Below are 27,709 nucleotides of genomic sequence, written 5' to 3' on the forward strand. Positions count from 1 at the left end.
CATTGCAACATCATACTCCCCTGATGTTAACATCATCTTCATTGCGCCCAATCTGAAATACCTTGCGATGTAAAAGGTCACAGTATGGCATAAGCCACTGAGGAAATATTGGCTGAATACAGCAAAGGATAGCCACTTCTCTGGGGAGTCCCGTTCCTAACTGATTAAGGCTAATGACCCAGCCGGTTCCAAAGGTCATCCGCTGGGCGTCCAGAATTGAAGCCGAGAAAACAAAGTTCTCAGTGTCTAACCCTATCAGTCATCCCGCTACCATGAATTCTGGCGCTCATTCTGAGAGCGGTCTGTCTTGGGGTTTATCTCATCATTTTAAAGACTAACGAGTTTGGAGGTAATACAGCTAACACTATTACTAAATCAGAACTTTGAGTGGTTTTTAATATATTCCAAGTCTGAAAGCTGAGAGAATTTCATGGAAAACATACGGTTGATTTTTTCACCATTTTTTATAGCAACTGACAAAAATTCTGAATCAACAATTATGAAAAGTGTCTTGAATTCGCACCAGGGTCCAGATTCATCTTACCATCCAGTTAAACCTTCCTTGACCCATAACCAAAACCTTAGTAAGATATCTTTTGAATACAACGATATGATTTTGAGAGGCAGTAGATACAAGACGAACAAACTGACAAGGTTGAATACAGAACCTCCGTCGAACTTCGTTGGCCGAGTTTATTATTATGATTTATAAAACTTTAGTTCTTTAAACATTTAGATATTCAAAAGCCCAGCCTCTGAAATGCACTTCATGACAGAATATCCTAGATAATCTCTTTCCTTTTTTCAATTTTTTTGTTTAGTCTCATATTTTACCTTCAGAGGATGCTAAAGGAATCGTCTACAGGTTGAGTTCGTCTGTGTCTTCATTTCCTTCTGATAGCATTTTTAACCCGGTGATTTATTCATTTTGTTATATCCTGGGGTCGTTCTTGCATCAAATCCTTTGGAGAATTTATTTCCATATGTAAATGCTAGGAAAAATCAGGATTAGAATATCTGAATTTGTTGTTTCTCTCTCTCTCTCTCTCTCTCTCTCTCTCTCTCTCTCTCTCTCTCTCTCTCCAGACAACATTCTGAACTCAATGTCTGTTATCGCGTGCAAAATTCAGTCTGTGTCGAACGAACAGCGTGGCAGAAGTGGCCATTATTTTTGATTTATTAATTCCTGGTGGTCTGATGGAGGAAGAGAGGAAAAAAAAAGTCTTCGGTTAGATATTTTGTTACAGAGCTGCAGATCTGACCTCAGCTAAGGAGAGAAATTCCTCATCATCTCGTGATCCATAATCAGGGTGACATCATGGTGACAGAGGTTCGTGTAACTTCGTTCTCCTCGACCACGAACCTCTGATGATGCCCTTATTAAGGCCGCCTTTCCGCGACAGGGAGCGATCCCAGGCGCAAGTTAGTGTCTTTTATTGAGAAATTCATTATCGAACTTCTGCATGAGGCACTTCGGGAAGAGACCAAAACACTCAAGGCGGCCCCTTTGGTCCCTGAGTAGAGGCGGGATGTGGAAATGGTAGAATTTCGACCTTTCTCGAACGCTCTGCAGTGCATCAGGCTATCGAGTGGAATTCCAGTTTCCTCCTTTCGTATTCTTTCTGTCGTCAGAATAATCATTTACTTTTACAACATAGTTACGTTCAGTGGAAATTGATTCCTGGAGGCATTCCTTAATGTGTGTCTGTGTATGTATTTGTATAATATACATATAAACACAAATATGTATATATGTATACATATGTGTTTATATATGAGTATATATATATATGTATATATATATATATATATATATATATATATATATATATATATGGTCTCACACACACATACATGCGTGTATGTATGTATGTATGTATGTATGTACGTATGTCAGTTTGCCACGTCTGTCATCTTGGCGTCTAGAAGCTCAAGAAATAGCGACCTTGCCCAATTGTCGTGAAATATTCCTTTCCAGGTGTTCAGGTCATTTCCAGCTGTACACATGCAAACAATGGAATATCGTTTCCACGTATTAACATTTAGATGAGAATTCTCGCATTTGACATCCTCAGTCGGTCTTTTAAATGAATAAAATACAGCGTTCTTATTCAGGATGAGAATGAGAGAAAGACACGGTTGGAAAAAATGAAGACGTTTCTATTTAGGAGAGAGAGAACATGTTAAATGTTACAAGAGTTCAGATAAATGCTTCATATACGGTACCAACGTGCATAGCGTACGAGTCTCATCTAGGCTTTATTGCTCATTTTAGATTGGTTATTTCATTGTAACTTAATATGGTTATCATGTGTTTCCTTTAGGACTCTACTATGGGGTACTAGCAATGAAAACATAGGTCTCACGTTTATCGGCACATTTAGACCGACTGTAATTGGGAAATTTTTATGGGTTTTTATTGTAACATTCATTGTTATTTACACTAAAGCTGTTAATTCCAGTAATATTAAAAACACTAACGTTGTATTCCAAAGTAGTGCTTAAAGGCATATGGATGGAAAGGTCCCGAATATATGTTGATAAATTAGTTAATATGTACTTGGTAAGTTCTGTCGTAATATCTGAAGTGTCTGTAATGAGATTAAGACTTATGGAGGGAATGGTGGAGAAAAGAATAGCTAGCAACTTCTTGAAAATATTTTGGATTACAGTAACGTTTCTTACCCAGTTGCTGATAATTTGACATATGTTGGTTTCTTCTATAGAAAATGGTAATGTCAGACAAATCATTTCCGTTTTATGTTTTAATTACTGAGATGATAATATTCCAGTGTGAACAGATGAGAGTTTGGCTGAAAAGAATTTGCTTCGAATGTAATATAGACCAAATTATTGCGAGCAAATTACAGAAAAGCAGAGGATGACAAATTTGGAGGGTGCAAACATAAGCACTTCTTCCCTGTGCTGCTAGAGATGGCGTGCGTATAGATAGTTAGAAGAACTCTGTAATCACCTCCTCCTTAATTTGGAGCAAATGAAAATGTGAACGAAGATTTGAAGTGTTATGAAGGGTCAAGTAACGATAACGATTTACCAAGCAAAGGAGGATAGTCCTTACACTTTGCTAAATAAACTGTTGTGCTAACAGCAACTCAGGTACATTTGTACTGCAAGCTTTCTTAAGTGTTTTGGTTTTAATTCCCGTACCATCCACCATCTAGATAAAAATAATACTCAGGGCGTGAAATGTTTGCGAAAATTCGTTATTTTATGACAAGACACCACAAACTTCATGACATCAAGAGAATAAAACAAAACTAAACGAGACAAAAAAAAATTCCTCCGTGGAATGCTGCTAAAAATAATGTTTTGAAAATGGTGATGTCCAGTTCATGAATAGAAGACAGTTTTAAGAAGACTCCTGATATTGGTGCGACCCGTTATATCAAAGCCATAGGCATGATTTGTCAGTGGTCATTTGTAACAACAAGGCAAAAGTCACTAAGAAGTAAAAAACAATAACATAGAATACGTAAAACCATAAGTCAAATTATCGTCTTAACCAAAGACAAGGAAAGTAGTCATTTCTTGGTTTCACAGTGGTGCCTAAATATTAGTGATCTAGAAGAAAACTAAGAGTTTGCAAAAATTTTAAAAGTAAGCATATAAAGTGTTTTTATTTGAAATGGTGAGAAATCGGCTCACAGTTCGCGGTTAGCTGTCATCAAGCTACATATATAACGGGTCGGTCAGAGCGCAGATTAAGCTTTCAAATGGTAGTGGTCACTGACGTCATACAAGTCGTTGAGTCAGAAATTTATATATACATACATACATACATATATATATATATATATATATATATATATATATATATATATATATAGCTTATGTATAAGAATGAATGTGTGTATGTTTGTATGTTTGTAACTGTGTGCGCTTTAGAAATCTGAACAGCTTGACCGATCCAGAAAAAAATTTGGCGTGGCCATCATTTGACCCAACTTAGATAATATGGTAGGTTTACGAACACGTACCCTCTTCACCATCCCCCTTCCCAACTACTTTAATAATAATAATAATAATAATAATAATAATAATAATAATAATAATTTCCATGAAATGGAGCTGGTACTGCCCGTGGATTTGGTAACTATTGTGGTAATTAAACTCTGCGGGTTTAACGTACCTCATTTCATTTACTCGATACCATAGAAATATATTATTGAAAAATGCTTTTCTTTTCTGTGATTTATAATTCTGTATCAAGGTTCGTGTTTAGGTTTAGTGGGGGCGCGTTTTTAGGTTTAGTGGTGATGTATTTAGGTTTAGTATGGAGTGTGTTTAGGTTTAGCGGGTGTGTGTATGTTTAGGTTTAGTAGGGAGTGTGTTTTGGTTTAGCGGGTGTGTGTGTGTGTGTTTAGGTTTAGTTGGGGTGTGCTTAGGTTTAGTGAGGGTAATTGGGACAGTCACCACGGTATTACCTGGATAAAATGGACAGTAACCAGAGTAATACCTGGATAAAAGGGACAGTCATCACAGTAATACCTGGATAAAAGGGACAGTCACAACAATACTACTTGGATAATTGGAACAGTCACTGGAGTAATATCTGGACAAAAGGGACAGTCAGTACAGTAATACCTGGATAAATGGGACAGTCAGAACAATAATACCTGGATAAAAAGGACAGTCACCACAGTAATACTTGGATAAATGGAATAGTTACCACAGTAATATCTGGATAGATGGGAGAGTCAGTACAGTGATATTTGGATAAAAGGGACAGTTAGTACAGTAATTCCTGGATAAAAGGATAAAAGGGAAAGTCACCACAGTAATACCTGGATAAATTGGAAAGTCAGCACAATAATGTTTGGATAAAGGGGACAGTCAGTACAGTAATTCCTTGATAAAAGGGACAGTCAGAATAAGGAGGTGCAGAAAAATTTTTCTGAGTCCTTCAGAGTTTTCCCCTGGGCAGCCGGGTTGGTCAACTAGCATATATGTATATAATATATAATATATATATATATATATATATATATATATATATATATATATATATATATACATACATATATGAGAGAGAGAGAGAAAGAGAGAGAGAGAGAGAGAGAGAGAGAGAGAGAGAGAGAGAGAGAATACATTAAAACGGGGAACGCGGAGTGAAGCAGCTTTTCATATCAGCCTTGGTTTTCATAAGTTTATATGCTGCTGTGTAACTGGCTATATGTTAGTGTAGTCTTTTTATATTGATTAAAAGGTAATCCCTTAACTAAGTTTACCAGATTTAAGCTGTAAGTTCATTAACTTAGTTACCAAAGTTAATGAACTTACATTCTGTGAAAAATATTTCTTTGCACACTAGATAAACAGAAGACCAGTGTTCAAGGTTAAACTTCATACACAGCTTCCCTTTAGCGCAAGTAGTGTTTCGAAGTAAGCCCATGTCTGAGTGATGTTTCTTATTGGTATTTTTGATCTTATGGTAAGTGAAGATTGGAAATTCACATTTGCTAGTTATAAAGTTGGTCTTGGTTAGCAGGTGCTACTATTATCTCTCTCTCTCTCTCTCTCTCTCTCTCTCTCTCTCTCTCTCTCTCTCTCTCTCTCTCTCTCTAAATCTGAAGCAGTTGTCCTCAGCATTGGATTTATACTCAAGGAAGTATGTTCGTTCAGAATCTATTCATTTAAAGGTTTTGGTATTTTTTATATCATTTCAATATGCCTTTTGATGATGTCTACTGCAATCGGATTTGATAGAAGTTTTGCTGAGCCGTTGGAAGTGGAATGTGGCGTTATTAAACTCAAGAGAAATTGAACATCCCTCTTCAGATGTTCAAGTGAACTCGACTGCTAGCATCTTGTAATAAGCGTCGTCCACGCTACGAGTATGAATGTAAAAGTAGGAATCTATTTAACTGAAAAGCAAAAATTTCAAAGAACGTTAATGGTAGTCTAAGATCTCAAAACACTAAGAAAAAATGACTGTCCTTTGAAAAATTTGATACAGCTGAACACAAAATTTCCCTCCAGTTGTACTTAAATCATTTAAATCCTTAAGTTTGCTGTACAGTCAAGAAACTACTGAATTACGATACATTACTTACGATTTGTCTTCTGATAACATGTCACCCGACGCAAAGTCAAACTTGTTCTCGAAAGATGGAGTTTTCAATTTCAAAATGATTATTACTTCCATATCCAGTTCATGACCTCCGACATTTGAGCTATAGTCTCCGTCCACTTTGTGAGCAGGACTAAATAATAATCCATGTGCGGATTGCTAAGAAAAAGTGTACCGAATTTGGGCCTCTTGACTGGCAATAAGGGATGAAATTTTGAACAAGATGTCCTGTCTGGATAAGGAGCCTTGTTATTTGGTTGTGGTTGGGAGATGGTGTTTGAATTAGTCAAATTTAGCGGAGGTTTGCGGTCTCTAGCCGCTTTTGTTTGATCTTTGATGATCTTTTTACTATTTCCTCTGATCTTTATATTTTTCGCCTTATCAGTTCTGATTCCTACAGATACACCATCCCAAGAATTCAGCACAAAATTTCCCTCCAGATGTACTTAGATCATATATGAAATATATAAACTTGCAGAGCAATCCATCCAACGATTCAAGTTTTCTCACTAGAAATCCTTTTCATGTATTCCACAGCTTTTGCGCTCGGAGTTCCCACTGTCTTTCTCGTCTCACTTATTCTTTGTCTAATATCTTTTCCCTTTCTGCCATCATCCATTGCTTACCCTCCCAAATAAGTATTATACAAACACGTGGCCTATTTTTCCATCAGTAATTACTTTCATGCGTATGACCTTACCAAACTAACCTCACTTTCATATTTATTTTATCTCAAACGTTTTCAAACGGTTGCCAGCCTGCAACTTCCGTTATTCAACACCATTCAAGGATGCATGATCCACAAACAGGAGCCATTTCCCCATTTAATTATTTATCCTGTAACCTATATCCTTCAGTGTATGCTGTGTTTTAGATTATTCAGTATATTTACACACACACACACACACACACACACACACACACACACACATATATATATATATATATATATATATATATATATATATATATATATATATATATATATATATATATATATATATATAGTTTTTACATACATTCTTTATTACATTATTATTATCATCGGTGTACCTAATCTGTCAGAACTGATGGTAATGTAAGAGAGGATGGAGTTGTCAAATCCGACCCTAGGGAAGCTATACACCATTCCACAACATGGCCCAATGTACCTCAGTTAGCATATTTACATATCCGCTAGTGGTGAGAGAGGCAAAATTACAGAGTTTATTTTCCATGTATGATCTGTATTTCACACATGTTGCAAAAATTTTGGTGAGTTCTTAAACGTTCATATTGTATGTTCATTTTTCAGTGACAGCTGATTATGCTGTTTTCGTTTTACACTCTTTATCACGGATGATATTTGGTAAAAGCTATAAAAAATGCAAAAACTAAATGTATCGTTCTGCTGTAAGGAAACTATTCTAAAGGTTTGTCTTAATGAACGGGTATAAGAATGAATTAAAGAAATTAGTGTTTTGGGTGTTATCTAGGAAGACAATAACAGGCTAACATTTCCAGGCGAGTTAACAAGAAGAAAGGAACACGCCACTTTTCGAGTAACATACGGAGTTCTTACGGAACATTGGTTTTGAAAACAGCTTTAGGCCTAATCGATGCAGATAACGTTTTAAAATGCTTTTACAGACACTTTCAATCAGGTTGCCATAGGAAACAAGTAAAAAATGCGCCAAAGTTTCTTCGAGGCAATCGAGTTTTCTGTACAGCCGCTACAGCGTGTAATCAAGGCCACTAAACATAGATATATCTTTCGGTGGTCTCCGTAATGCGTATGAGCCGCTGTCCATGAAACTTTAATCACGGCCCGGTGGTAGCCTATCCTATATCGCTGCGGAAGCAATGATTATGGCTAACTTAACCTTAAATAAAATAAAATTACAGAGGCCAGAGGCTGCAATTTGGTGTTTGATGACTGGAGGTGGATGATCAACATACTAATTTGCAGCCCTCAGCCTTGGTAGTTATTAAGATCTGAGGGCAGACAGAGAAGTGCTGACAGAAAAAAAGTGCGGATGGATAGACAGAGCCGGCTCAATAGTTTTCTTTTACAGAAAGCTAAAATGAACACTTAACTTCTACATGTTTCAGGTATCGAATCGGACTTACTGGTGGAGCTCTCGCTGGGTTTGCGAACGAGTTTTCTGTGATCCTTTTTGATAACCTCCCAGTGTTTCATAGCATTCGTTATGGCCGAATTCCTCTTCTCCTCATCGCTGATCTTGGTGGCTTGAGCTCGTTCCTTCTCGCGGAACTTTTGAAGCTGCTTCTCCGATTGCCTCCGGGTGTCCATGGTGAGTTCTTGATCGTCCAACCTAAAGGGGAGAAGAAAGAGACGTTTAAATTATAGGTGAGGTACTCCTTAAGTAAGTACTTTCAAAAACGAATTTGGAAGAAAGTTGTTTCCCCGCTAGTGCATGGATGTCACCTAACATGATGCAAGCAGTAATAGACTGTTCGTTAGGGGAGAAAACGAACGATTATTTAAGAAATGGCAGGATTTTATCTGGGATGCCTTAGTAATTTAGCAATTGATTTTGCAGTTGTTGCTTAGAGGGTAAGCTCTTTACTGATAGCTCTCATTAATTCTTATTACTAGATATGTAAATGATAAAAAAATACCAATGTAATAACAAACATTGATAATGTTACAGAAGAAATGTTTTTGACATTATTGTTTATGTTGCGTGTACAAGGAAAATAATATGTATAAATAAAATCACAGCGCTTAAGATACTTAAGAGGAAATACTTTCTCGAACTTAAGAAGGTTATGAATCGCGTATCAGAAAATGCACGTCACACTCCCCTGGACCCTTTCTCACGATGTATACTATACTTTATTGCTAGGAACAGGTAATCTATTTTTCCCTCCCCTGCCATAAATTTTCTAGTCGGCTCAGTGCACTGAACAAAAATAGCAAAAGGCTCGAATTGATGACCGTGTTCCTTCAGGTTGTTTGGCATTTCTCTAGTTGCAAGTGATTCACGTTTTTTGTGTGCTTTCCCTTCGAGAGTAATGTTTAGACGACTCTGCGTTATCATTTAATAACCAGGCTTGATATATAAAAGCGCGAGCTTACGTATGTTGCAGTAGGACTGTGAAATCAGGGATTTCGCGAAATCCCTGAAATTTTCAGGGAATTCGTGAAATCGCCAGTTCACTTAGGGACATTCGATCCCCGAGGGGCTAGTACTAAGCACACTGCTTCGCAGTGTTTAGTACTAGCCCCTCGGGGATCAAATGTGTTTCTCAGTGTTTAATACTAGCCCCTCGGGGATCAAATGTGTTTCTCAGTATTTAGTACTAGCCCCTCGGGGATCAAATGTGTTTCTCAGTGTTTAATACTAGCCCCTCGGGGATCAAATGCACTTAAGGACATTAATCCCTGAGGGGCTAGTGCTAAACACGGCGAAACATATTTGATCCCTGAGGGACTAGTATAAACACGGCGAAATAGCGTAGATGAATCACTGTTTCGCCGTGTTTGTACTAGCCCTGGGGATCAACTGTTCCTTAAGTGAATTGGTGATTTAATGAATTCCTGAAAACTCTTAGTGATTTCGGAATCCCTGATTTTACAACCTTACTGTAACATATATACATATTTATATAGTGTGTATAATATACATAATATATAATATATACGAGTATATATATATATATATATATATATATATATATATATATATATATTGTATATATATATATAATATATTGTATATATATATATATATATATTATATATAAGCGGAAAATCAAAGGAGTTTCAAAATGAACTATTATGTGTTCAGTATTTTCTGTTAATCAGTATACCCTACTTATGGGTTATCACCTATCGTCCGTGTATTATTACTTTTTGGATAAAATGCCCAGAAAGTTATGTATAACTGGGTAATATCTAGACGCTGATGGCTTTTGATAGAAGACTGATACAATCTTGATTCAGTCTTCACCATCCAAAACAGTCAAACCTGGCGTACTTACTGATGGTTTCAATCTCTAGCAAAAGCTGTTCTACTTCAAGTTCTTTGAAAAGATAGTGGAATGGCCTCTTTGTACTGCAGAGACATTTTTTGAGAGCTGTGGTACAGCGTCCGTTGCAGTTGGGTTTAACGGGTTTTTAATTCCTACTGAACATATGTAACCCCTTTGTGCAATAGAAACGGCCCTTCAGTAGTACAAGCGCATTTGTGTGTGTTCATTTTCCTAAATATTCATCGATGCAGTCTGATTTATCAAGGCTATCCATACTAATCTTGGCTTCAGGAATGGTAACGTTTGTGAAATGACTTTTGGAAACCATTAAAGCAATGTTTTCCTGCAAAGACATATTTAGGAGCTCAGTGAAGTCGTCAGGTGTGAGGTGTGAATTGCATTCACGCTTGAAGGTATAACTGTCTTGGCGAGAACCTTGGGTATTCCTTATGTGGACATCCAATATCATTTAAGACAATCGTGACCGGCGGAGTGGAGACATTTTGCTTGAATGTTTATGCACTTGTATTTTTAGCTTGATTTTTTTTATTCACAACGTTTAAAATGGCTATGAAGATGTTTTGTGGATATTTATCACGATAATACAGTATTTGAAACTACAAAGAGTAACATTTACTTTCCATTACTTCAGTACATCGACCAATCACAAGCCAGATATATATATTTGCCGTCACAGCTCTCTCTCTCTCTCTCTCTCTCTCTCTCTCTCTCTCTCTCTCTCTCTCTCTCTCTCCGTATATATATTCATATACATATATATGTACAGTATATATACACGTATGTATACATACATAAATGAATATTGAAAATAGGCAAGGATACGTTTTTTACTTTACTCTACTACCCTGTTGGATGTTGGGTAGGGGAGTTGGATCATTTTCCCAAAGTTCACGAAACATAAGCACAAATACTCTCCCGATTGAGTCCCGAGAATGATAGTAACTATGTTGTTGTTTTTATACCCTCATCTCTCTAAAATATCAATAATTTCAAAAGCTAGAGCTTAAAAGAGTTCGCGTTACGAATTGTCTAGCAGAACTCGATTCTACTACGGACCATCCCTCAACAAGTTTAGGTAATATTCGGTATCTCGAACTTTGCTCTTCGCCTCCCCTGACCTTCCATCCAAATAACCATCCGGGGGTGAATTGGACTAATTTGCATCCCTTGCTTTATGTGGGCGAGCGAAACCTTATCTCATGCATGATTGCATGATAACAGAGCGGCAGGCAGCTGCAGCCTGTGTCCTCCATCAGAGCAATATCTTCGTCTGAGTCGCGTTTGCCTAACTCGCGGAAACCACGTCTTGTGGGAATGAGATTCTCCCGTGATCTTCAGAAATTCGTACCTTGATTTAGCTGAAATAACTGTATTTATACGTCAGTGTGCCAATTCGGCTTCGTCTCGTTTGCTTAGGCATATGCAATTATCATTTACTTTGGGATTTACCTGGTCGTTCTATCTATTCGCTCACCGAGCAAAACTTCAGCTTGAATTAACCGGATAATGATACGTATCAAACAGAAACTTGAATTATCAAAGTTTATGAAGTTTTGGAACTACAACAAAGCATGGAAGTCTTGCTCCATCTGTTAATTAAGTTATGGAAATCTCTGTTTACAAACCACGCTGCGACATACCAAGTTTAAGGATAAGCTCTCAGTCACGGTGCAATACGAGTTATGAAGCCACAGCTGCAACGTTTTCTATATTATTGTGTTTCCTTAAAAGATGAAAGACGGTTACTGCGTCCAATGTGTCTCTTTATGACCGCTATGTTTTGCTTCTGCTTTGGGTGTTATAGAGGCAGTCCATTCATTCATCCTTGCATGAGTCTGCGCGGGTGCGCGTCTGGCCACTTCATTAACTGCTTGCTGTTATAGCATCAGACTTCTCATGCGGATGCTTTGCTTCATCTCATATTCTCCTGGATAAGATTAAAGGGGTGATTCGCGATTCAAATTGGAAGTTTAAATCGTGAGCGCATAACGGAATTTTACACAGATGCAGGCATCAAATAAAAAGATATATACACACACACGCTGTGTATGTATGTATAGATATAAATACATATATATATACATATATATATATATATATATATATATATATATATATATATATATTATATATATATATATAATTATATATATGAAATTGCTCATGAAGGTGACCTTTGAAAGTTGGGTCAGCTATTCTGCAGGGTCCATTTACTATACACAGCATATAGGAAAATGCTGAACCATTCTGCATAACACAGGAAATCGCAGAGCTCCTTGGTGACAGGACACGGGCAGTGAAAATGCGGTTTCAGCTTAAATCGTTCTAGAAGCTGAACCGGTTATAAAATCCGGTTTTGAAGAAAACATTCAGTGATGTACGTGTGTGTACGTGTATCTCGTGACGCCTTGAAGTACAGGGGCGTGTCTCTGTCGAACATTGAACTTGGTGATGTCATGAGAGTGTGTTCATTTGTGCATTGCATAATGAATATAATGGGAGGGATCGTTGAACGATTGGGTATTTGCGATCCGTTAATTGTATAATTGAGCATGTGAACTGTGAAAATTCACATGGAAACTGTCCCAGAGGATCTTGTGAAGTGAGTATAACTCATAAACATTTTAGACTTAACTTTCAGAACTATGAGCACAGACGTTACCCCTGTGGCAGTGAAATCTTGTGGTTATGCATTTGTATTTTGTGAATCTGGTTTTTAATATAACGTTTGCTCTTTCACAGGTATTTCCTTTCTCCTTCCTTCACGTTCCTCTTCAAGGAAGGGAGTGGTATGACATTTTGAGATGACCTGATTTTATTAATTGACCTGTTTATGATTTAAAGGACAGATGAGTTATTTCCTGTAATTCCTTAAGTAATTGGGTGTTTATGATTTTGGACCTTATTTCCTTAGAAGAACTTTTGATAGTTATGATGAATCATTCGTTTTCATTCTTCGTAATTTTTAAGAAGTTATTTTCGTTGTTATTTTGTCAATAAAGGTTTAGTTTTGTACTTAGTATCTCATTCCAGTAGTCCTTAGAATTTAGTTAGGGAAAGGTATAACTTATGATGTCGGCTCACGTTACACGCTATCACTCAAATATCTCGGAAAAGCAAAGCGAGATACATACATACATACACATATATATATATATATATATATATGATCTTCATTGGAGAGGTGGGTAGAGCTTTCGGCTAACACGCTGTTGGCCCATCGTCCGACTCTCCGAACGGCCAATGAAGAATTAGAGAATTTATTCCTGGTGATAGAAATTATTTCTCGTCATAATGTGGTCTTCGGTTCCCAATAAGCTGTAGGTCCCGTTGCTAAGTAACCAGTTGGTTCTTAGCCACGTAAAATAAATCCAATCCTTCGGGCCAGCTCTAGGAGAGTTGTTAACCAGCTCAGTGGTCTGGTTAAACTTAGATATACTTTTTTGACGTAAAATAAAGGGCGACACGTGTGGCGTTTCCGATAATAACTAGTATTTTATGATAAAGTCGCTACGTCTCAGCCCTTTGGTCCTTGCACTAGTTAGGCACATTAGGCCTAAAGGAACGTAATTATTGCTCAACTCTCGTCCAGGATACAAACTGTGTCCTCTCGCTTAGTGGGACAAGCATGACACAGCGTCATACATAGGCTACACACATGCACACACACACTATATATATATATATATATATATATATATATATATATATATATATAGAGAGAGAGAGAGAGAGAGAGAGAGAGAGAGAGAGAGAGAGAGAGAGAGAAGCAAAAAGTTATAGGGTAAATAAAAAGATCGAGATTAAAATGTTTAGTATGCTGGTCTTTGAAGACGACAGTGTTGATTAGAAAAAATTGGAGAGACAGGTGCAAGAGCTGAAGATATGATATCGTAAGTAGAGAAAGTTGAAAGTAATGCTAATCTCTACTCCAAGGAAATAGACCAATGAATGTTATATTGCTGGTGAAAGAATAGTAACACATGATGCATACAGGTATTCGGGAGGAAAGGTAACACATGATGGCGAAATGGAGAAGGGGCGAGTCCGAAAATTAGTGACGCAAGGAAGGCTACAGATTCTCTGCAAAAGGTTTCGGAGACGAATGTCCAGGTAAGCAAGCACTAGAGTGAATGGAGGGATTGCTGACAGAATTGTACTGTAGTTGCTATTCTCATTCATCAATCAATTCATACACAAATAATTCTGGAAATTGATTGTGAATGAAAGAGAAAATTTGAAAACTGTTATGGATATTTGTTTTCATAGTATATCTGGACGGAGAACGGATGAGAGTTTGCAAAATACAGAGATAGTAAAGAAGTGGCAAATCGATTGAAGTGAAAATATTTTGAGGTGGCTTAGTCACGAACATAGAAAGGGGAATGATAAGACTTGGAAAAATGGAATTGTTAGAAGGAAAGAGTGGGAGGCTAAGAAAGTTGAGGATAGATGATGTGGAAGAGGCGTTGGAATGGAAAGGTCTCTTGATACACCAGCGGTGCTAGGTTATATATTAGAGGAGAGTGGCGCATTGTAAAAATTAATGAAAACTGGCTCTTCTTTATTTTGGTGTATTAGGTTTCCTTGAGTGTTTATTATAGAAAGAAATTTGCCCTACTCCTGAAAGCTTATTTTGGTTTTAACATTTTCAGCTAGTGTCCAAACGTAAACATTCTCAATATAATTGAAAATATTTTGGTCGCCTTGTTCAATATTTGATATCTCTTAAAAACTTTCTTTTTTCTACGTCAGTGGTCTTGAATATCCTTGCGTCGTTTTTCTAAAGTAAATGAATTACACTTTTAATTCTGGATCGTGTCATATCCTGTATTCTGGGCATATGAGAAAAATTTAAGCGAATATGTAACGGTTTCCTCGCCTTTCAGCGAATAGCTTTTAACTCCCTTTCTTTTGACGACTTTCACTTCAGTTTTATGATGGAACTCTTAAAAACAAGTTTAATCTTGTAACTATACTTCGGTGGTTTCCTTTTAAAAAACACGATTTTTACCTAGTATTTGTGAGGAAACCTATTGCAACATTACTGTGAGGTGTTTTGTAAGTCTTCCGCGAGTGGCCTCACATTTCTCTATGAGAGCCTTTTTACTTCAGCGTTGATTTCATTATTAATAAATAAATTAAAGTTCATTCATATTTAAGCAGGATAATTAGTTCATGAACTTTTAATTGCATCATCAAATGGCTGGTTTTTTATTTTGCTGTGAGCGCCAATACTGACGTCCGCACTTTATTCGCTCTTTTTTTATTGGAACTTGATCTGAATATATCGCAATAATTGATTCGCGGCCTCATTCCGGCAGTATTCGCTTTGTAAGTCTCGTCAGCTAGTCAGTGATCATCTAAACATCTTTACAACTCGTGAACACACAGCATTTTCTGTAAGAACCGCTTGATGATAATTGTAATTCGTCACTGGTTGCCATATCAAACTACAGGGATTAAAACATCGCAGTTTATTAAGTCGAAAGAACAATTTACGTATGACGTGGAAGATGGAATTTGTTCGAAGTCCAGTTTTCGACAGAAGAGCCTACCTCAAACACAAAACTGACGGGACCCTTACTGAACAGGAGCCCGTGTTGGCATGAATAGCATAAAACTGCAATTCTGCTTCGAAAATCAAAATATTTAAATTTTGTAAAAAAAAAAAAAAATTACCATTGCTGAAGAACAAAAATTTATGCAGTCGGTATATTAAGAATCTGTTATTTTTTAAATGTCAATAGCACCTTATGTATAATGATAGAAAAGATTAAAGTGTTTTTGTGTAGCGAGGAATTATGCCCCGACGTAACATTAGGAACAAAAATTCCCAGCTCTGATGATAGATTCTGAATCCAAACTTCCTTGCATGCAAAATACACTTGACTCATCCTTTGGCGACGTTGTGAAAATGAACGATTTTACCCACATGCATGCATTCATATTACATTCCTCTGATTAATCTCAGGGGATTTGTGGTGTTATGTTGAATCCGCAGAGTTCTTTGTATAGCATGACATAAAATTGATGTTATACGCTACCTTTTACAAATATTAGTGTTGCTGTTATGATTTTTGGAGCAACTGAATGTTCTCAGCACTAGCCAAATAGTGTTTGTGGTTTTGGCCTTCAGTGGCCTTTCCTTCTAAGATCTGAAATATAACCTGTTAAATTTTGGCTCCATCGCGTACCTCTCGTCCGCAGTCAATTTTTCCGGATGATAACTGAGATATATTCCAAAAACGATAAAGCGAATACGTTTTGAAGAGGAGTAAACAGGAGGAAAGCTGGCTTTACGAAACTTTTTAAAAACTGTCTTTCCAAAGGAAGAAAGTTTTTCCGGTGGGACAAAATCAGAATAACATCTTTTTTCCTTGTAATAGGAGAACTTTATCTTCCAAGTAAATTATAACTATGTGTAACAAAATTATAAATGCCTGGTACATCGGTTCCTTTATCTTCCAAGGGCATCATTGGTTTAAGTAGAGCCGGGAAAAGTACCGGAAATTCAAAAGTTATTGATTTCTTGGGATTTTATCGGCAAGATAATTAAAATTTCTTTTAGAAATGTATTCTTAGGAGCAATGTATGGTACTGTCATCTCATGTTAGTTGTGCCCAATAAATCTGGCGCTTGGCTAAACTTCTAATGTGTGTTGACAATTTACAGACCAAGGAAATTGTTTGGAGAGAAAGGTAAGCTTTTATACCTCCCGCCACCCAAATGTAAAAGAATAACTTCTTAAACCATCAGGGTAGTTTGTTTCTGCCTTCAGGAACTGTCGAACTGGCTTCTTCGTAATTAGAGGATACCGAGCCACAAGAAGTATGTAGTAACTAATGTGACGAAGTCGCTCACATGACTTAATTCATGCTTCTCGGGCCTAAGGCTATGAAGTAGTTGACTCTGATTCTAAAAAACGCCTGTTTGGGAGAACACCAAGCCTTAGGAAAATGTGGAAACTACGGTTTAGCCACCGCACGGGAGGTCGCTTGACTTTTTTTAGGTGGGGGCAGCAAGGGTAGTCTCCCCTATCTGCAGTGCTTGGGCCAAGAAAATAGGGATTCCTTACTGTGTTTAAAGAATATCTGCAACAGACAATAAAAGTTATTCTGAGCGGCACTCGGCCACAGTGAGGCCAGAGAAGAGCTTGCAGAGTAATTAGGCCGCGTTGCCTAGTGGAACTGAGATAAGAGAGAACCATGAACGTATTCATTATTTTTTTTACGAAGGTTTTTTTTTCATTATGAAGCCTTCATGGTCAAGGATACACATTCAGCTAATTTTGTCCTCACTTTGCAGCAGCCACGCCACCAAAGTTACAATAAAAAGAAACATTAGCAGGAATGCTGTAGAAATTATCTTAATGCGGGCATCAGCTCCTAACTTCATAAGAAATTAAATGCTTTTCTGGTGCAGCGACAGTTCTCCAAGCATTGCAAGTGGTTTGTACTAAGAGTATTCCACCACACCGTAACAAAAAATAACGCAAAATGCTCTTATTACCACATTTTATCCGGATGCAAAATTGCCTTATTTTGATCTTCATTAATTGCTCTCAAAATGCTGTGCAGTATGATTATATCACGACATCATTTTGGCATTGAAAACGAATCCATCGCATGCATAAAACACTTACCGCTCGCACATAGTCATGTATTATTAGTAAACCTCAGACGTATGTCGGCTTGCCATAATGTCTGAATGAATATTTCCATTAAGAATAATAAAGCCTTATGCTTGAGCGGTTGGATTCATGTAGGCCTCTGGAGGATGCAACTTCTTAGACCGCGCTTTCATATTTTAATGCATTCGTACTCCCTTTAGCCGCCACACTTATGAAGAGTTTCCTTTCTCCTTCAGTTTCATGGTTTTAATTTAGGTTCTCTTATGAGTTTTCCAGGTGCAACATTTTTTTCGTATTTCCTTGACATAATCTCAACGCTTTTTCTTTACTTCTCATGAGGTATGTTTTTTTTTTATATAAAAATGTTACATATACTCTTCTGTTACATTTATGTCTTGCACTCTAATATAAGTCTGTTAATCTAATACAAGTCTAATTTTACAGGGATGCTGGTTCTCTATAAAGAAAATTCTGTTGAATTGTGGACCCCGAAGAAGATTAGCCAAATTACTCTGTAGCTTAGCCAATTATATCCCCCTATTTTATTACCAAGAACTTGGAGATTCATAGACGTACCTCTTTATGATCAAAATATTTTAGATTAGTATTCGTTTTCCTAGGTCTTTATGTTGTTTGGATGGTATTGTTCTTGATTATCGTGTAAATAAGTATCCCTTCCGAAATGTACTATTAAGCTTTTAGTTCAGTCCAAATCAGTAAAACTTAATTTCATTAACAACCACAATATACAAAAAGCTTGGTCGGTTACTGTTGCGTTCTCTTACAAGTGTTACCTGCACAGTGCACGCACTGACCTTTTGAGTCTGTAGAACTTGGTGACGGCATGGTGGAAGTAGTTTGGCTGCCTACTGATGGGGTTCTCCTCCAGGGACAGTTCCCGCAGTTTCAGGCAGTTCTGGAGACACGCGATATCCTCGTATCTGGAAAAACACATTGAAACGCATCACTGCCACCTGGTATTACCCAGAGCTAGAGTCCACCTAACGCATATTTCTTCAAAGGTGTTCAGAAGAATATTCCTTTAACCATTTATCGTAAATAAGAATGTACAAAATATAATAAGTGAGGTACATCGAGTTTTTGTGCTCGCGACCTCGCCTGCATTGAATATGTATTCACATATTAAAAAGATACATAATGCCGCGAAGCTAAGTTCTGTCTAGTTATTATGCAAAGCTGTAAAAAAATATCTCTAACTTAAATTTTGTTTTTAAGTCGCCTAGCACTGTTATCGCTTATCTTTTCACGTGACTAAAATTAATCCCAAACACCATTATGATATTCTTTCGGTTGGATTATATTTCAGATAAATTCACCGTTCTCAGCAAGCGTATTAATGACTCACGCACTGCCATTGTAAAACTCATGTAACATTGTTCATATAAAAAATAAATCACACGGTGTAATTATCCAAATTAGTATGTGCATGTTGAGGTTCGTGAGTGTTGGTTCTCACATGAATCTAATCATTTATAGAGGAGAGTGAGTGTTGGTGCACCTCACGTGCAAGAGTCTTAGCTAAAGTCTCAGTGAGCATCTTTGTAATTAACCTGTAGATTTCGTTGTATCCCATGAAGACTTTTTCTAGGCGAGGTAGATAATGAAGGTCAGCCACAGTCCTGATTAGGTTACGCCTCAAGTTCAGTTCGACCAAACACTCGAGTCCTCGTAACCCCGTTACGTGGCGGAGCATGTTTCCGGCTAAATTGAGAAGTCGTAATTCCTGTAAAGTAAGTTAAAGCAACAAAGTTAATTTCCAGTGGGAGTGTGATCATTATAGACTTCAACAAAGTATTAATGCTGAGTGACGGAATGATAAACAATAACGGAATGCGGTAAGACATTTAAGGCGATCGATAAAATGATTGCTCGAACGTAAAGCATTTTAAAATTCTCTTTTTTTTTTTTTTCTTTTTTATAAATTTCTTCTGTACTGAAATTTCATTACCTTTCATTATCATACCTATCTTACATCCAAACAATGGTTACCAAAAAGTGCTTATCCCCCTCTCTCTCTCCTCTCTCTCCTCTCTCTCTCTCTCTCTCTCTCTCTCTCTCTCTCTCTCTCTCTATATATATATATATATGTATATATATATATATATATATATATATGATAACTGAATCACGAAATATATATATTATATACTGTATATATATATAGGAAAGAGAAGGCCCTGGTATCCTCATCTCTCTGAGAACCCAGAGAAGCGCTGTTAACCCCTTTTCCCTCTTGTTTCCAAATTTTTGTTTCGTTCTATAACCCACGCAAGCTTTTAATTAGGAACCTCATCTTGACCATATGCGATAACGAACGGACGTTAGAAACCAGAAAACACTAAGATCTAGTTGTTTCTTTCTCTTGATTATTTGAAGATAGTATTAACTGTGATAAGAAATGTTGCCATGCATTCAATTTATCAAGATATGTAATACTAAAATTATGAAAAATTCTCTCATTCTTCCAGTTATTTTGCACAGGAAGCTTTCAGATATGAAAGGATACGTATACTAACCCTTTTCAAGGTATGTGGTAATCAAAGAATAAATAAAAAAAGAAAAAACATTCTTTCGAAAATAAATATTTTTTGGATAACTCTTAAAAATATATCATATATGAATGGCGTATATATCCTTCTTCGATTTAATGCGCACGGCCTTAATGAAAAGTAAAGAGCGTTCAGTCTAATCTGAGAACAGCAAAAAGGCTGCAATTCCAGTAATAAATTTAAGCTTTGTTCCTGCGTTGGATCACCCAAAGAAAAAAAAAGATCCAGAGAGCTTAGGAATAATCCAAAACACAATAACTATAGTCATTTGCTTGCTGCGGTGTTCATCTACTTACTGTTAAGTCTAGCAGACGCTTTTTACCGTGAAAATACAACATGAAATTATTTCTTCTCGTAGTGATATGTAATCGTTGGACTGATCTGCTTTTGACTTGGTAAATAATGAAATAATGATACCACTGTCATTACTTCAATTATTGCTGTTTTCGTTTTTCCTCCGCGAGCTCAGTTAACCACTTATATATTTTTTTTAAATACCTGATAGTGGGATGATTGTAAACGAGTATGCTGCTTTATACTTCCTTGTAAGCTTCGGCAGACTAGTTTTTTTAATCGACAAATAACCAAAAGGCATTTTAACAGTTATGACAATTAGATTTTTTTTCATTTAAATATTTCTTTTTCCCCTAAAGTATTAAGTTCTTTTAGAAAACTTTATGAACAAATCGTGATACTTAGGTCTTCTCTAAATGCAACGGGTCATTTTCTTTTTCTTGTGAAAGATGAATTAAAAGTTCTTTTGAGAAGGTCACAGTCTTCTCACAAATGGCTCTCAAAGTAGTGCATGAAATCTTGTGTAACCTTGGACCCAGAAGGAAAATAACGCAGGTTATGTCATGCAGCCGTGAGACGAAGGGGTCGATAAACATAAAAACAAATAACTGCGGGCCACGAAATCTCTCAGAGAATCGGTTATTTATAAGAGAGGATTCCTTTGTTTTCTTGTGATTCTCTTTATTTAAAAAATAGAACCAGTATCCCTAATGACAAGATGCCCCCGAATCTTCTTCGTCCGACTTCATCAATCAAGATTTCGAAATAGCCTTTAATCTAGGTGGACAGGAAAACTTATGCAATCTAATTATGGATGATTATGGACTCTGGAAATTATCTAAGTGGTTTGAAATGTGGTTGTTGGCGATGAGCTGACGAGCAATTTTGAATGGCCTGGTCTGCAGATAATTAGTCTCTCCCTCAGACTTATCATCTGTTATTCGTGTTGCTAGAGCCAAATCTAACTATAAAGATTTGAATCCTATGGTCTGTCGACTCTCCCTCCTTTGAGTCAGAAGTCACGAAAAACAAGCAGTTTTTAATGACTGGTCAATGATCTGTGCATTTATATTTTGAAAAAGGTAGCACATTAAACCTGAACAAGGACCTTGTATGTCCATAATTTCTATTGCAGGTTATCAAGGCTACTTTATTCTTTACGCAATAGTGACTCCTGAATCCCTTGAAAGAATATTTATGTATTTTTATTGCAAGTGTTAGTTACTGATAACTAACTTTTTCAAAGAGACTTTGTCTTGGATATTTATAATGCGTACTGTAATTACAAAAGGAAAAAACATGAAAGACTGCCTAGTTCTAACCCTTAACTGTGTTGTATCTTGAACACGGGTCCATCATAATGCACACACGTGTATATATATAAAAATAATCAGCACACAATCACGTGTGGAACAGAAATAAATTTCTGACTCACATCAGGATCAAACCCAGGTCTTTTGGTGAAAGGCAAGGGCGCTGCCCACTAGGCCATACAAGTCTCAAAGAAGTTGGAACCTGAGAAATAGCATGTATATATGTATATATATATATATATATATATATATATATATATATTATATATATATATATACACATACACGTAAACATATATATGTGTGTGTATTTGTGTTTGTATATTAATATAGTACGTGCGTATTTGCTTATCTGCTTACGTTATCGTATTATAATAATGAAGAAGTCTTTAGAAGTGATGTTCCTATTCGGGAGTAACAAGGTTTCCGTTTGGCTCATTTATCTAATGATGAAAGACTGCAAGTTCCTAGAAATAATGAGAAAAGGCTCAAACTAGGTTCGAAATTAACCCAGGCATTGTTCACTCCATCGGCCGTTCGCATAGTAGGATTGACCATAGAAAATGCAATTTTTTTTATTATTCTTTGATTCCCTGTTCACATATGAAGAAAATCTCAGTCTTTTCAGTAAACTATGTATTTTTTTTTCTTTGGCATAGCACGAGCTGTTGTTATTACTTGTTTTCTCTAAGTGTTTTAGAGTTAAGATGTGTACTCATGAAGCCATAGTTATTAGGTTAAAATTTCAGTTCTGCCTATGACAAAAGAAAGTTCTTACATAATTATCAATCATAATTTATATATATATATATATATATATATATATATATATATATATATATATATATATATATATATATATATATATATATATATATATATATATATATTATATATATATCTATATATATACTATATATATATATATATATATATATATATATATATATATAATATATATATATATATATATATATATATATATATATATATACTATATATATATATATATATATATATATATATATATATATTATATATATATATATATATATATATATATATATATATATATATCTATATATATATAAGTAGCTAGAAATGCATTGGTTGGCTTGCTCTTGTAAGATCCATGGACTTGGTTCTCTGGCTTCGGCTTGCCACCTACTAGTGGACCAAATAGTGAATATCAGCGTCAGCAATATTCTTAGACTTCAGGACCGAAAAGGATTTACCCTTCTAGCATCACCCACGCAAAAGTCTGCTGATAATATACATTCATACATACATACATATATATACATATATATATATATATATATATATATATATATATATATATACATATATATGTGTGTGTGTGTGTGTGTGTATGCACGAATATGCGTACCAATGAGAATAAATAAATGCCCGTGTCAAATTACGGAACCCTTCAGCGAGTTTTTCAGATATTTAATCTGCAAACCGAGTGCAATTGTCTTTAGGACGGGAGATGATTAATCCCTATTTCTGATCAGTTGTATATTTATGAGTGAAATGAAATTTCCACGTGATAATTTTAATCTTCACTGATTACATCAGTCGTTCCTATTTTTTGTATGAAGGTTTAGTTTGGGAAATTGATGGACTTATTGAATGCATCAGGTAATCCTTAGTATGTTTAGTTTATGTGCTTTGAAAGTATATGTTTTGCAAAATGGATCTCATGTTGTCCTTAATTTATTTTGTTTTCCTAAATTGTTAATGGACGTACGATAGGGGATGTTGACCATGCTGGGACACAGTTCGAACTTTGGCCCAGCTGACCTCCACCTGGTAGAGACTTATAGTTTCGAGCATAAAATTTGATGAAGTATAAAGGAGATATTCTAATCTTGGAATGATTGAGATTGGTCAGGTTGCTGAAATGATAATTGGTTTATTGATTGATTTAACAAGCGAACGACCCTCACATCATTAACGGCATTTGTTGCAAAAATTCATAATTTTAAAAGTTAATTTACCCAGGCACCTGAAAAGGAATATATAACGTTCTTCTGAGGTAAAAAGTAGCCACAAACATCTGCGTAAGTTTTGGAGCTCACTGTGTTGCCTTTGTCACACCTCCCTTCTGGAGAAATAGTCCTATGTAAATGGCCTTCTTCTTCACAAATTACCTTTCCTTCTGAGCCTTCTTTGGAATCGTGTACTTACTCTCAATTAACCCCAATAGACGTTATTACCCTGGATAAGAATAGTAATTCAGGCATTAGGAAATGAGGCTGGGCAGTTCAGTTCTTTTGGGAGAATATGTTGCTTGTTCCCTGCCGCCCAGAATTCCTCTGAGGCTTCCCGCAATTTACAGGTTTCTGGAAATCTTACCTCACATATGGACAGCATTTAGAACTTACGAATTTATTTTACAAGAATATCAAGTCTCTTGTAAAAAGCTCTTTGGGTTTGCTGAGTAAATCTGCGAGATCATTTAGGTCTATGGGGCTTCTGTTCTTTGGAGGCTCTATTGTTTCATCAACTTACGTCGATTTGAATAAGATTTTTGTATCAACAAACTGCATTCACTCCAAGGAAGACAAACGTAACAGGTCTTATCCCAGTTTAAAAATAAATTACTTGATGAGAACGTCTTCAACAAGGCAAAATATATATGGTTTTCTTAGCTTTTTTTTTTTTTTACTTTTGTGCAGAGTCCTTATCTATTTTACGGACTCCAGTTCAGAAGTGTTATAAATAGCTCACGTAAAAGAACTAAATAGTTGTGTATCTGTGAGTAATTTCCTCCCTTTCTTTTTTTGTTTCAGGAATCTCAGCTTAGAGTAACATCAGACGACCAAGGTAAGGTTATTTCCTCCTTTTTCTTACGAAGGTTACTAACTGACACCAGTGTCAGTATATTTTTTTAATCCGTTTTATGACTTTTTAGCTCTGTTAAGAAAACTATATCCAGTTGTTTTCCGAAAGGGGTTTACTGGCTTTGGGACTAGATCTGATATTTTGATAAGGAAAGGATTTTGTCTTGTATTTTTTCCTGTGAAAGTCTCCTCGAAAAATGATGTTCCTGGGTATGTGCGTGTAGGAGTATATTTCTTTATGTATAGATAAAGATATAAATATGTAATTGATATATAACGAATCTGAATTAGTGTTGATTTCATGAGGCATTCATGACATAGACATATAACTTTTTTGAGGAACATACTTTTCTTTACTAATAACATTTTAATTTCGAGATTTGTTCACGGTTATTTTCAGTTTCAATTTCTAGCTCGGATTCAGTAATTGGTTGGACGTAAGACCTTTTAGTATATTAATCCCAATGTATGTGGTGGAGTAGGACGAATAGGCTACTTCTCCGTCCGCACTTTTTCTGTCCGCCCTCACATCTTAAAGACTACCAAGGCTAGAGGGCTGCAAATTGGCATGTTGATCATGCACCCTCCAATCATTAAACACACCAAATTGCAGCCCTCTAGCCTCAGTAGTTTTGATTTTATTTGAGGTTAAAATTAGCTATAATCGTGCGTCTGGCAACGATATCGGACAGGCCACCACCTGGCCGTTGTTAAAGTTTCATGGGCCGCGGCTCATACAGCATTATACCGAGACCACCGAAAGATAGATCTGTTTTCAGTGGCCTTGATTATATGCTGTACAGGAAACTCTATTGCACCGAAGAAGTTTCGGCGCATTTTTTACTTGTTTCATCTTGAATCTAATACACATAAGTGAGTTTCTTGTTACTCGTTGTAGCATAAACTGTTGAACAGAAAACAAGAACATGATTTCGATTTTACGGGGAAGCGTTGCATAATTTTGGAAATACGTAATTAGAAATTAAAGTTGCTTCAGAGTCGGAATTTATTTTTATGCTGTTACGTCCGCCACCATATCCCGTATACCTTGATATATTTTACGCACTCGAGAGACCTCCACTTTATTCATATCACATTTTCAAAAATAGCTGACACGTAGCAGTGACGGAAAATTAAATTCATTTACATGTGCCATGGAAATGCATTTCAATTACGTTCGTGAACGCGGTTATTTTTCCTTGGCGGTACAAGCGCATATTGTCTTTCTCCTTATCTAAAAAGCGATATGGTTTTCTGTAAATTCATTAGTAATATACTATTTCAGTAAATAGATATTAGATCTCGATAGTGATTAAATAGACAGTTTCTTCTTTTATGTTCAAACAGGTTCAGATCTTTACTTACATTATTTACTTCTTGTCGAAAAAATAAAATCTGATAGAGGCTAAATTTCTTTCGTCAGGTGATAAACTGACCGACATCTCCGGTAATTTTGTCATTAAATAAATAAACTGAGATTTAACTTTTCAAATCGGATGAAATAATGCGTGTCATCTCGAAGCGAAAAAGCTTTTCTTAGGGTCAATGCTGGTAAAGTTTTATGCTTACGTGCGTGGAACAAATCCGTCATCCTTCTTTATTCTTCTTATGAAGTATTGTTATGTAAAAACGCAAAAACCTTGGGGTCACATACCAAAAAAAAAAGAACTGAATACCTACAAATGCTGGTGACGTAATGCGAATTGTCCGTCATTTTCATTAGTTTGAGCTCTGATAAACCGAAAATACGTTTTAGGTTTTTACATGAAATGCAGAATGTTATAAAACTTATATGTATTATAAGACATTGATGTAAAATTTGTATTTTTTACGTTTATTTATTGTTTTTTACATAGGGGTGCTGATTCCCAGTAATTTGGTATACCGTCATGCTGTTAATTTCAGTCCAGATCATTTGGCTTACAGAAAAGAAAAAAAATGTAATATATATGTGTATGTATGCATAACTGAATCACGAAAATATAGAACGTGATGAATATATAATTAAGACAAAATCTACAAAGGAATGAGAAACACTGGAGTGCTACAAGGCCTTTCGACTGTCGTCCTTTACTAAGCAGACTGAAGAAACATAAAAGTAAGTTTACATATAAGTGACAGATGGGGATTACAAAGGAAAAAATATGTACCTGGTATCCAACACAATTGAAGAATTAGTAAAACTGCCAAAACAGGGTTAAATATTTAAGAGGTTTTAGAAAGGATTAGGATCAACCGTCCAGAAGCAGTGACAGGACAATTAAAAGATTATACAGGGAGGTACTGACCACCAAAAAATGTTAGTACAACAAAATAATTATCTTTTTTTGTAAACAATAACAATTTTTGCAAGATGAACATTTTTACAAATAAAAAATTATATTAAACATGAATACATAGAAAATATATATAAGGTAACTAATTTGTAATTAAGTCAGTGATTTTATCTTTTAGGTCATTCTTGAACATTTTTCTAATACAATTGTCCAAATGATACATGCCAGGACTAAGGTTAAAATTGCAGCTGGAAGTAGGCTGTATAATAGCAGACTCCAAAAGATTTCTTGAAGAGAAATCTTTCGATCTGGCAGTCACTGAACTTTGTCTAAGTTATCCTGTGAGAGTTTTCATAAATGAATGAATATAGCATTGGATATTTGTCCAGTTTTGACTGAATACCATGTTGCTTAATACACATCTAAATCTTTGCACAGATTGGCCAGTATAAAAGAGGGGCAGTCAAACATGGGAATTTTATATATTATGTTGTTGTTTTCTCAGGGACTCTTTTTTATTATCATTCCTTAGTGTGTTATTATAGGAAAAAACGAGGTTGATATTAAAAGAATTTAACAATGATTTTGTTTTCAAAACCACTAAAATAAGGCAAGCTAAGAATATTCTTAGGGGTTTCTTTCACCATGGTACTTTCACAATAAAACTTTTTGTGGGCTTTGTTA

At 35.9% G+C, this 27,709-nt stretch overlaps 2 protein-coding genes across 4 annotated transcripts in view; one reads left to right on the forward strand and one right to left on the reverse strand.

The window, feature by feature from the left end:
* Positions 1-19,745, reverse strand: part of LOC136844207 (uncharacterized) — a 42,041-nt gene extending 22,296 nt beyond the window's left edge. Inside the window, exons 1-3 of the mRNA XM_067113222.1 lie at positions 19,295-19,745; positions 18,539-18,664; positions 8,201-8,406 (exon numbers count right to left, since the gene is read on the reverse strand). Of these exons, the coding sequence (XP_066969323.1) occupies positions 8,201-8,406; positions 18,539-18,664; positions 19,295-19,437 (475 nt within the window). The 5' untranslated portion in view covers positions 19,438-19,745. The remainder of the gene's footprint in view (positions 1-8,200; positions 8,407-18,538; positions 18,665-19,294) is intronic.
* LOC136844390 (uncharacterized) overlaps positions 1-27,709 on the forward strand; it is a 663,809-nt gene that overhangs the window by 361,426 nt on the left and 274,674 nt on the right. For all 3 annotated transcript variants that reach the window (XM_067113486.1, XM_067113488.1, XM_067113501.1), the window contains one exon: positions 24,699-24,732. The gene's annotated coding sequence lies outside the window, so the exon portion shown is untranslated. The remainder of the gene's footprint in view (positions 1-24,698; positions 24,733-27,709) is intronic.

The sequence above is a fragment of the Macrobrachium rosenbergii genome, chromosome 12 (genome assembly GCF_040412425.1).
Source record: "Macrobrachium rosenbergii isolate ZJJX-2024 chromosome 12, ASM4041242v1, whole genome shotgun sequence".
Classification (NCBI taxonomy): Eukaryota; Metazoa; Arthropoda; class Malacostraca; order Decapoda; family Palaemonidae; genus Macrobrachium; species Macrobrachium rosenbergii.